The sequence below is a fragment of the Pygocentrus nattereri genome, chromosome 10 (genome assembly GCF_015220715.1).
Source record: "Pygocentrus nattereri isolate fPygNat1 chromosome 10, fPygNat1.pri, whole genome shotgun sequence".
Taxonomy (NCBI): Eukaryota; Metazoa; Chordata; class Actinopteri; order Characiformes; family Serrasalmidae; genus Pygocentrus; species Pygocentrus nattereri.
The window spans coordinates 2,898,826-2,911,191 of NC_051220.1; the positions used below are offsets into that span (position 1 = coordinate 2,898,826).

Consider the following 12,366-nt stretch of genomic DNA (forward strand, 5'->3'; position numbering starts at 1 on the left):
TATTTTGGCCGCGTGCCAGCTTGGCCTTTGGCGTCACGAGTACTGTGTGTAAAAAGATATAGGCGAGATTTGGTGTCCTTTGTTTTGATGCTGATGCGTAAGCCGATGAGCTCCACCGGCCAATAAGCTTCAGCGTGACTGGGTGAAAGTTTGCATTCAGTACATGTTGAAGAAACACGACATCAATGCTGACAGTAAAGAGAATATTTGCTGAGCGTTAAATGAGGTTCGGTTAACGAGTGTTTGCATCAGCCACTTCTTCACACGCACGCAGTCATCACTGTAGTGTTTATCTTGATAGTCAGAAACTGGACCAGAGGTTACGGAACACACCCCCCCCCCCCTCATATATGTGATTTAGTAGTGCAGGCTGGGTAAGGTGTAAAGTGCAAGTCATGGTCCTGAGTGTGGTGAGGAACACAGCCAGGTGTCCCACAGATTTTTCTCCCAGGTCGCTGTAGCACACAGTTGATTACCATCTACATTGATCAAGCTGGCTTTATCTTCTTGTTCTTCATCTGATTATTTGGTGTTGTTTTTCCAGGTCGCATTTTTCAAGCTAGAAGCACAAAACTTCCCACTGTGCTTTTGTGACATGACTGAGTGTTGATAAAGTTCAAAACTGTCACATCACACCTCACACCGCCCCTCATAGGCGTATACAGGCTCATATAGATTAAGTGACTCTTATTAGTCCCACAAGGGGGAAATGTCACCTCCGCAGTCTAAGCCATCCATGCAGTGAAACACCGCATACACACTAGTGAAGATACACACACTAGGGGGCAGGGAGCACACTTGCCCGGAGCGGTGGGCAGCCCTATCCGCAGCACCTGGGGGTTAAGTGTCTTGCTCGAGGACACCTCGAGCAGCATTCCGGTCACAGGCCTGGTTTCCTAACCTCCCACGACTGCCCCAACATATATATGTGGCATGCGTCCTCCTCCCCGGGTCCCGACGATGACGGCCGCGAGAGCTGGCAGGAAGGCGGGGCCCGAACATCGAGTGGAAATGAAACCCGGCGAGGACAGCGGGGAGAGAGCCGTGAGTGGGTGGGGGATGGAACGCGAAAAGCCCGAGCTCTGAGTGACGTGAGTGATGACGGGAGGAGAAGGAGGACGACGACGGTGCCGGCAACGAGCGAGTGCCCCCTGCTACGCAGCGATGCCGCGTCACTACACCTCATGTTGACCTGGGCGGACGAGCTGCCAGCTGGGTGGCGGTAACAAGGAGGCGGAGCGGCGAGCTCTCGTTCCCTCTCGGCTTGGGTGCCTTTTAAAAAGAGCTGAGAGGGAGCAGAGAGAGAGGGACGAGCCGCAGCTAAGGACCGAAGAGCTGAAAAGCTTAGTGAAGAGAAGGACTGAAAAGTCTAGTTGAAATTAAGCCACTGAAAAGTGGCCGGCGTGCTTTTGGTTGTGTTTACTTTGTGTGTTTATTTGGGAAATAAATATGGCTGCTGCAACCCTGAGCCCTGCCTCCAGCATCCTCCTTGAGCCCGGGGTAGCACATGTGGGACTGCGACATATATATATATATATATATATATATATATATATATATATATACATATATATATATATTCCTAATGCACACATATTAGCAACCACCTGGCATACCATAGCAATGGGCTAGTAACACCTTAGCAACCACCTGGGATACCATAGCAATGGCCTTGCACAGCTGTTGGCAACGGAGCCACATGCGGCTCTTTCACTGCCCTTTTGTGGCTCCACAGCTGAATCTGATCAGTAGGTAATAATAAAATAATCCTCCTCTACAGTAAAATAAAGCTCTGCTGATCCTTCAACACAGTTTAACAGTAAATGGGTTTAAACGCTGGAGTTAATGTAGAACTGCTGATTCACCCTTTAACCCTGAAGATCAGCGCAGACGGCTGGTCACCATAGCAACACAGACGACAGTCTCGCTCAGCCAGTAGCTCACGAAACGGCAAAGAGAGAGATTTAAGACAACGAGAAACTGACAAACACTAAAAAGTCGCGAAGCTGAAGTCAGTTTCTCATTTGAATTCTCCCGTTCCACCTTAAGTGGTGCAGCAGTTATATTCTGGCACCTCAGGCACCATTTAAGGTGGAACAGAAAAATTTGAACACGAAGCAGACGAATGAGAAGCGACTTCAGCCTCGTAACGAATCAAATGTTAAGAGACATTTTACAAGTAACTGTTTTACTCTTGCGAAAAAGTTTCCTGCTGGAGATGCGAGAAAAGCGGCAACACCTGAGCTGAAGCTTAAAGCAGAGCAAAGCGAGTCAGCATTTCTGCCCACACTGAGACACTTTCACAGGCAAGATGGTGAAACGGACATATAAAGCTGTGGCTCGCAAGGTGGGATGATGACAAAATGGCTCTTAAGTAAGTAAGTAAAACTTTATTTCTATAGCACTTTTCCAGAGTGACTCACAAAGTGCTTTACAAAGTACCTACAAATAAAATACAAGACAATTAAGATCATTATGATCATATACTCAAATAAGCAATACACCCAGTTTAAATACTCAAATGCACACCGACTTATAAAGCACATTGATCAAAAGCGAGAGAATAAAAATGAGTCTTTAAACATTTTTTAAAAACCTCAACTGATTCAGGGAGTCTGACATCAGTAGGAAGATTATTCCACAACTTTGGAGCATAAACTGCAAAAGCCGGGTCCCCCTTTGATTTTAGGTTAGTAGGAGGAAAAGTTAGTAGCCCCTGATTTAAAGACCTTAAAGTTCTCGCACTATGAAGAGGACGTAGGAGCTCAGTGATGTAGGCTGGAGCCTCGTTATGAACAGCCTGATAAATAAGCATTAAAATAAAGTTAAAGTAAACATGGCAACGGCTTTGTCAAGTATAGATAGATAATCCACTGACTTGAAGCACGACATTAATATATGAAATTATGCAGTTGTCTAATAAAGAGTTGTCTCATGCTAGATAGCATAACATTTGTAGCGTTGCAATAATTTGCCATGTTTGTCCCAAGATGGGCTTTTACTAAAACACCCTTCCCTCAACGGTGTCCTCCATAGAAAGGAAAAGTGACGTGTTTTTAACATTAAAGAAAAGAAAGATTTATAAACGTTTATAAAACTGGCTGCTTTTTGTGAACTTTTCAACTTGTCTTTAAATCGAGGTCGGCAACCGAAATGTTAAGAAGAGCCGTTTTGGCCTTTCAGCAAAAATCAAGCCACAACGTTTTATCTCCATCTTGCCATCTTGGCTGTAAAGATGTCTTGGCGTGGGCTAATGTCTTACTGCAGGATAACAAATTTCATTTAAACAAAATCTCAGACTTGCGTTACTCTGCTTTAAGCTTCAGCTCAGCTGTAGCCGCTTTTCTCGCATCTCCAGCAGGAAACTTTTCCGCGAAAGTAGAACAGTTTCCTGTAAAATGTCTCGGTGTTGGAATTTTGGCTGAAGTCGCTCCACATTCTCCAGCTTCTTGCCACAGGCACCATTTATGATGTAATGGGATATTTTACTTTAGCTTCATGACATTTTAGGGTTTCACAGTTTCTCGTTTCAAATTAAACGTATCAGGAAACCAGCTGAGTGCCTATTAATGCAGATAAGTCTCTAAATGCAATGTTCCTCTAGTTAAGTCCATTCATAAGAAGATAAGTCCATTCGTCTCTAAATGCAATGTTCCTCTTCAGTCTTTCTCTTTGCCTTTTCAATAGATGCTAGCTAGGCAGGATTGTTATCTGTGTTGCTATGGTGACCAGCAGTCTGTGCACCAACCTTTAGGGTTAAAAGGTGAAATAGCAGTTCTACTTTAACTCCAGTGTTTAAGACCATTTAGCGTTTACTGCAAAGTATTTTATTTTTGCTTGTAGGCAGGTGGAAAGGTGAAGATGCAAGGAGTAGAGGTCGTAAAGGTGGATGACTTCAAATATCTTGGGTGAACCATCCAGAGCAATGGACAGTGTAGAAAAGAGGTGAGGAAGAGGGTGCAGGCAGGATGGAGTGGGTGGAGACGGGTGTCAGGGCTGATGTGTGACAGAAGGATAGCAGCAAGAGTGAAAGGGAAGGTCTACAAGACAGCAGTGCGTCCTGCTATGATGTACGGTTTGGAGACTGTGGCTCTGTCTAAAAGACAGGAGGCTGAGCTGAAGGTGGCAGAGATGAAGATGCTGAGATTTTCGTTGGGAGTGACAAGGATGGACAAGATTAGAAATGAGCAGATCAGAGGGACAGAGAAGGTGGAGCAGTTTGGAGATAAAGCCAGAGAGGCCAGGTTGAGATGGTTTGGACATGTGTTGAGGAGGAATAGTGGATATATTGGGCAAAGAATGTTGGAGATGGAGCTGCCGGGTAGAAGGAGAAGAGGTAGACCTCAGAGAAGGTTTATGGATGTAGTGAAGGTGGACATGGAGATGGTTGGTGTAAAATGTTAAAAGTGTTATGTCAGTTGTTATGACAAGCTTATGTAGGTGTCATATAGCCTTATATACAGTGAAGTGTTACCAGTGATTCCAATCCTAAAAACTCATTTGGAAGTGAATTCCCTAAATTAGCCCCCTGTACCGTAAAACCAAAGGATGTTGGACCAAAAGGTTTTTGCGAGGGTGGAACTGTCAAGTCAAGTCAAGTCAAGAGGCTTTTATTGTCATTCCGTCAATGTACAAGTACACAGTGGAGCGATGTTACGCTCCTCCAGGAACATCACGGAGCAACAAGGAACAAAAAGTACAAAGTGTGAACGTGCAGACATCGTGTGCAAACATGCTGTGATCTGTGAGTCACGCAGTCAGATGACATACAAAAACCCAGTTATGAGTAAAACCTGAGTCAAACAGTGTAGACACAGTGTAGGAGCAACGTTCCAGATGGTGCAAGTAGAGCATCAAAAGAGGTGTGTGTGTGTGTGTGTGTGTGTGTGTGTGTGTGTGTGTGTGTGTGTGTTGGGGGGTTAGATCAGTTCAGATCAAACAGCCCTGAGGGGCATCAGTGCTCAGTGTGGTGTTGCTGGAGATGTTATTACCTCTCCTGACTAAATGAGGTCTCTCAGTCAGGAGATCCAGGACCCAGTTACAGAGGGAGGCATTCAGGCCCAGCAGGCTCAGTTTTCCAATCAGCTGCTGAGGAGTGATGGTGTTGAAGCTGAACTGAAGTCTATGAACAGCATTCTGACGTAGGTGTCTCTGTTGTCCAGGTGGGTGAGAGCCAGGTGGAGTGTGGAGATGGCATCGTCTGTTGAGCGGTTGGGGCGATATGCAAATTGCAGTGGGTCCACTGAGGGACGAAGCTTGTCTTTATTGTGCCTCATGACAAGCCTCTCGAAGCACTTCATGATGATGGGAGTGAGTGCAACGGGATGGTAGTCGTTGAGGCAGGACACTGGAGACTTCTTCGGCACAGGGATGATGACGGTGGACTTTGGAACGACTGCAGTGCCCAGAGAGATGTTGACTGGCTTTTTATCCCAAATTTCATTTCTCGTGGTCCACCTACAGTTTGATTTGAGACCATTATGTAATACAGCAAGTCCAATTAGACATCGAGAGCAACTTGAAGCTTTTATTATGAATTTAACTTCTGAACACTAGCAGCACAGTGAAGAGTAGTCTTGTTTTCTTTCGCTATCACTACAGTAGCGCTCCGCCCTCATTACTACACTGGTAACGAGTTCAAACTAATTAGGAAGATGCGCATCTTCATTTACAAACACTGATAAGGGAAGTATTCGAGAAAGTATTCTGTAAAAATGTGTTGCATCTACCCAGCGGCTTCTGTTATCAGTGAGTTTCAAGTAAATGGGCGTCTAGTTCTCTTCAAAGTGCAGGGAAACTAAAGAAATGCTTATAAATGAATGATTACGCGCCACAGGTTTGTCAAATGAGGTTAAAAACGCTCAAATATTCCTTTATATAAGGCAGTCACTCATAAACATGCTGCTCCAAGTCTTGGTCTGAAAAATCTGTTTTATTTAGTGCATTTTTGTATTGTAACAGGCCCCATGATGGAAGGCAGATGTTTTGTTTATTATTTCAGCCCCTGTGTGAGCAAAGGTAAACACACTGGCCAGTCTATAGTGTGACATTGACCTGTGGCCTGTCAAAGAAAACACATTCAGCTTAGAGTTTAAATTTCAGGCCTAACGGATCAGCCGCAGTTAACTGGTTTTAACACAGTGGATCCTGACTTCATATTAGCCCAGTTTTAGAGGCGTAAGGTACAATTCATCTTTGTGCGCACGGACATGAAAGCTTGACTTTTATGATGAACAGCTGTGGATTCGAGCAGCTTGCTTAAAAAAAAAAAGGAGCAAGAATTGATACTGTGTAAATATGCTTAAAGTAAGGCATTGAAGAGCATATTTACATAGTCGTTTCTGTAAAGAACAATGGTGTCACCAATGCTACTCTGTCAGTGCTCAGTAGAGTAATTGCTTCACATTCTTAAAATCTATGTAGTATGATTTCATTCTTCCGCTGATAAAAGTGATGTCACAAAGTTGGAAAAAAAAAACAGAGGTGGATGAAGTAAACAAACTATGTACTGGAGTTAAAGTCGAGACCCCCAAGATAAATATCACTCCAGTAAAAGTAGAAGTTCCTCCCTTTAGACCTCCACTTGAGTAAAAGTACTAAAGTATTTCCCTTCAAATGTACTTAAGTATAAAGTAAAAGTACTAAAAGAGTAATTCTGGCTCTGATGTCCTGTTATCATTTTTATAACCAGACTGGCTTCATGAACTCATTTCAGGTGAAAGTCCTCCAGCGTCTCTCTTGGTAAACCAGTCTTTTAATAGAACGTCATTAATTAGCGACGCTGACGTCTATTAAAATGATCAGAAGCACAAAACACTGAAGGTAAACAGTTTCCATCAGGGAGAACCGAGTGGCTCTGAAATCACTTTTTACACACAAGCAAAGTTTCAGTTTCAGATTTATTTACAACTTAGTTCCAAGTTTAAGTTGAATAAAAACTGGCTTTAAACTCAGGATCACAGATGAGCTCCTTTACTATGTTGATCTGTAGGCGTCTGTTCATAAACATCAACCAGCCCAAACTCATTTACTATAAAATGAAATGGTGTTTGTAGAAATTCAGAAAAAAGCCGCGTCAGTCTCGACTGCATATGTGGACATATTTCTATATTGAGCTCTATTTACACAAAGTTAGGTTAGTTCATCATTTATGTTGAACAGACTCTCCCAAAGTTTTACGCTGCTGCGCTGACGTTGAACCGCGTGCTGCACTGGGTCGGTATGACCAACAGGTCAAAACCAGCTCTAAACAAAGTGACCGCTGGGCCCTGATTGGTGCTCTGGCTTTGCGCTTCTTTCGTTTTGACATGTTACGTTTTTATACACACAGAAACCAAAAGGAACGACAGATTTCTCAAAATGTAGGAGGAAAAAGTCGGATATTAGACTCTGAAATGTAGTGGAGTGAAAGGAAAAAGTCCAGAACGGAGAAACTTCAGTACAGATACACCAAAAATACTAAAGTACAGAAACTAATTACATTTACTCAGTTACTCAGTTACTGTCCACCTGTGAAAAAAAATGACTTGAAAATGACCACCTACGCTAAAAGTTGGTCCCTGATATGTCAGGAGCTCAGCCATGATTGGTTCAAGAGCAGTTTATGGTCCAAAAGTTCTGTATCCTAAGAACAGCTCAGCCTGTTTGCGCTGAAGTCCCAGTATTTACTGAATAATAAGCCTTAGTATGTAATGAGCCTGAGATTTCAAGGGGTTAACCTGCCCTGGAGCGGGTTAGACACAAGTCTTGGTGATAGCTTGGTAACAGGTGATCTACTGGAAATCCAGGATGAGATCAAGCAAAGTGTCCAGTTATCTGGGTAAACAGGTTTTTCAGAGACTCCAAACAGAGAGATATGAGAAAAACAGAGAAACCGGCGAGACGGAGAACAAGAGACCAAAGAAACCCACAAATGTGAGAATTTTCTCTGTTAAAAAATCACGATCACCACCGTTTTATCTTAGTTTAATGTGGTTTCAGTGGATTTTGGTCGTTTTTCTTCACAGGAAGCATAAAAATCACTAATAGCATGTGAACGTCTCGGTAGTCTGAAGCGCCAGAATGTAACTGCTGCACCATTTAAGGTGGAACGGGAAAATTCGAACAAGAATCTGGAGAATATCTGACTTCAGCTTCACATCACTGAAGAAGTGTAACTCAGTTCCAAAGGCCCAGGGGAAACTCGAAAACATTTTAGGCATTTCGGCAGACGCGCTTATCCAGAGCAACTTACAATTTGATGATTTTACGCAGGTAGACGACGGCGGTGTTAGGAGTCTTGCCCATGGACTCTTATTGGTATAGTGTAGGGGGTTTACCCAGATGTGGGATTGAACCCCAGTCTCCAGCGTAGAAGGCAGAGGTGTTGCCCACTACACTAACCAACCACTGAAAACAAGGAGCGGGGGTAAAAAGAAGAAATGGGACTCGGCCTAAGGCTGGTGGGCCGGTAACCGCATTAGCCTCATAGTCAATGTAGCTACCAAGTTAGATTAGATGCCCCTTAAAATTATGGTTCTTCAAGGATTCTTTAGGAAAGAAATGCTGAGATATAGAACCAAAAACGCTCAAGAACCTTTTGCATGATTGCAGGGTTCTTTCATGAAAGGGCTCTGCAAAAGGAGAATGAGAGAACTATTACAAGCTTGACATCGTAACAAAAGAAGAGCCATGTAAAAACACATTCTCCATCAATCTAAAGAACTTTGAGTTTACATGAAAACAGGTTTATTTACTGATAATGGCTTATATGAGTAACATGGTTGAGTTTTTTAGCACAGAATTTACAAATACACAAAAATGTGGTTCACTAGCAAACAGTGCAGTAACATTAGAGACATACTGACTTACTTAAAACCTTTTTTTTTAAAGAATAATTTACTTTCTCTGTGATTTTGGCAGGCGGCATGGTGGGCAGCACTGTCATCTCGCAGCAGCAAGGGCCTGGGTTCGATTCCCCGGCCGGGTGACCACGGTCCTTTCTGCGTGCATGTTCTCCCTGTGTCTGCGTGGGTTTCCTCCCACAGTCTGATGGCATGCTGTCAGGCTAACTGGACGTGGTAAATTGCCCCTAGGTGTGAGTGAATGTGCCTGTCTGCCCTGCGATGGACTGGCGACGTGTCCAGGGTGTATCCTGCCTTCCGCCCGATGACCACTGGGATGGATTTGTGTGTGTCTGATTTGGGCGACAGCGTCGTACTTCTAAAAGCGACCTTGTTAGTCGATGTCATTGTAAATAAAGAAAAAAAACAAAGTGTATTTTTCTTCCTCCCAGGCTCTTCAGGAAATTCAGATACTGTAATTTCCTGTTGCACATGTGGCTTGTGGAATGTTCCAGATATTTCACATGGGTGAATTCCGGAGTGCAGTTTTCATAGCCTGTAATGAATGACTCTTTAAAAAGGACCTGGCGTTGACACGGTAAAGTAAAATACGTCTTTTATTACAACAGAATAATAATAAGCGTTTAATGATTATAGCACAAGGCAAAGTGTAGATAGAGGTGTCTGGGACAGGCAAAGGAACGCCACCAATTTTCCAAAAAGTCTATCAATTAAATGGTTGAGACGCAAACAGTCATTCGGAGTGTTTTGGAGTGAAATTCTCTGTTCTGGAGAAACGTACCGAGTCAGAATTGCTCACACTGGTGTTGATGGGAACTAGACGTCTGAAGACTTTAAAACCGGCTAGATATGCTGCTTGTTGCCTGATATGATGTTTTATGATGGTTTTGGCTTAAAATATATTTATTTAAATATATTTATTTAAACAAAGACTCTTGTAGGTTCAGTATTTTAGTTTTAGACAGTAAGTATAATGACTATATCTGTGTAATAGACATGGTGACCCCTGGTTCCTATCACCACCACTGTAAAGACATCTGAGTCTGTAAGTTTCTCTGCAATGAATGATGTTGTTTATACCTCAAGGGCTGAATTATTCAGAAATTCTGAAAAAATGGTGGAATTCCCTCTTACGTTACACGAAACAGCCTTGAGGACAGCACGTCCCTGCTAGAAAAACCAGCAAGACCATAATGGGTGAGCAGCTAAACTAGCAGACCACCCAGATTACGGTCCTACATAAAAGCTCTCACTAGTTTTTAATCTCCTCAAATAGATTTTAAATACACAGAGACTTTTATTTTGGAAAATAAGCCATGACGGATATTACAAACAACGGAGAGGGAAAAATAATGACTAGGCCTGATTTGAAATGATGTTTTAGAAAACGTTGGTGACGCTGAGCTGGAATAAAAGTTACTAAACTGCTCATTTACAACACATAATTAAATAAAAGGAAGGAAAGTAAGTAAATCGGACTGTGGGGGAAAAATGATAAGTGGATTTGTTTCTAATACACGCCGGTGGGCCGCCCAGAAAACACTGAGCAAAACACCAGCTCTGCCATCAGTGGGCCGACAGTGGATCCTGGATCCAGCAGATCCTGGACAGCTTCATAACATTTAGCCTTGTGTCTACATTTGTGGGACAATTCTGGCGTGAATATTGTGGACCAATGATGTAGTTGGGCCAGACTGAGACCAGATTTGGGCCATATACTATAGTTCTACTCATGTTACAGTGTTTGGGCCAGATCAGGGCTGAGGACCCAGCCATATACCAGGCCAGAGCAAACCAAGGATGTGGTCCACAAGTGAGCCCGACCAATTTTGCTAACTGGGTGGTTTCCTAATGGGATCTAAAGGTGTCCTACAAGAAACTAGCAATGGTGGACAGTAACTGAGTAACTGAGTAAATGTAATTAGTTTCTGTACTTTAGTGTTTTTGGTGTATCTGTACTGAAGTTCCTCCGTTCTGGACTTTTTCCTTTCACTCCACTACATTTCATTTACGTCGTTCCTTTTGGTTTCTGTGTGTATAAAAACGTAACATGTCAAAACGAAAGAAGCGCAAAGCCAGAGCACCAATCAGGGCCCAGCGGTCACTTTGTTTAGAGCTGGTTTTGACCTGTTGGTCATACCGACCCAGTGCAGCACGCGGTTCAACGTCAGCGCAGCAGCGTAATACTTTGGGAGAGTCTGTTCAACATAAATGATGAACTAACCTAACTTTGTGTAAATAGAGCTCAATATAGAAATATGTCCACATATGCAGTCGAGACTGACGCGGCTTTTTTCTGAATTTCTACAAACACCATTTCATTTTATAGTAAATGAGTTTGGGCTGGTTGATGTTTATGAACAGACGCCTACAGATCAACATAGTAAAGGAGCTCATCTGTGATCCTGAGTTTAAAGCCAGTTTTTATTCAACTTAAACTTGGAACTAAGTTGCAAATAAATCTGAAACTGAAACTTTACTTGTGTGTAAAAAGTGATTTCAGAGCCACTCGGTTCTCCCTGATGGAAACTGTTTACCTTCAGTGTTTTGTGCTTCTGATCATTTTAATAGACGTCAGCGTCACTAATTAATGACGTTCTATTAAAAGACTGGTTTACCAAGAGAGACGCTGGAGGACTTTCACCTGAAATGAGTTCATGAAGCCAGTCTGGTTATAAAAATGATAACAGGACCAGATCAGAGCCAGAATTACTCTTTTAGTACTTTTACTTTATACTTAAGTACATTTGAAGGGAAATACTTTAGTACTTTTACTCAAGTGGAGGTCTAAAGGGAGGAACTTCTACTTCTACTGGAGGAATATTTTACCTTGGGGGTCTCTGCTTTAGCTCAGGTACATGGTTTGTGTTCTTCGTCCTCTTTTGGAAACCATGAAGCCAGTTCCAGTTAGAAAGCAAAGCTAGTTAATCTCAGACTAAACCAAGTTCTGCTCTGGTTTGTTGGTGGAGCTCCTCACGGCGGTTACAGTGATCTCCATTCACCCGCATGCAGATTACAGCTCAGGAGGAGGGCATTGGGGAATAGGGGAATAGGGGAGGGCTGCTGGACGGCTACGTGTCTCCACAGTCTTTTATAAAGCCTCTGTGTCCTCGTAGTAGTCGCGTCCAGGCAATAGCTCCACACACACTCCGCTCTCCGGGTCCCAAGTGCAGTCCGAGTGCCTCGACATGTCCGGAAACAAGAAGCAGAAAACGGTAAGATTCCCGAGATTAGTCCGCTCTGCTCTGTTTACATTCAGTCACAGCTAACCTCCCTGAGCCTTTAGCGTCTTTTTACCCCCCAGAAAGCTGTGAGGCATTTCATTTAGAGGTTTTATTAAACGAGTGATGTCCATAAAGAAGCTCTGAAGAGGGAGAAGGCTTGTGTTTCACTGAGCTGAGCTGAATCAGTGGAGCCTTTCATTCCCATTCCTGGTTCTGAGGTGAGAAGTAGCTGCATTTTCTTGCTTTGCTGCTGAAAATGAATATTTGTGAGGAAAACAGTCTTAATTTCTTCTTTGCTC

The 12,366-nt window shown here is 43.1% G+C and overlaps 1 protein-coding gene across 2 annotated transcripts in view; it reads left to right on the plus strand.

The window, feature by feature from the left end:
• Positions 1 to 11,951: 11,951 nt before the first annotated feature.
• The window catches only part of papss2a (3'-phosphoadenosine 5'-phosphosulfate synthase 2a), a 31,826-nt gene continuing 31,411 nt past the window's right edge, over positions 11,952 to 12,366 (plus strand). For both annotated transcript variants that reach the window (XR_005130785.1, XM_017683658.2), the window contains exon 1: positions 11,952 to 12,058. Coding sequence is in view for 1 of the 2 variants with exons in the window: in XM_017683658.2 (XP_017539147.2) it covers positions 12,032 to 12,058 (27 nt within the window). In the remaining variant the exon portion in view is untranslated. The remainder of the gene's footprint in view (positions 12,059 to 12,366) is intronic.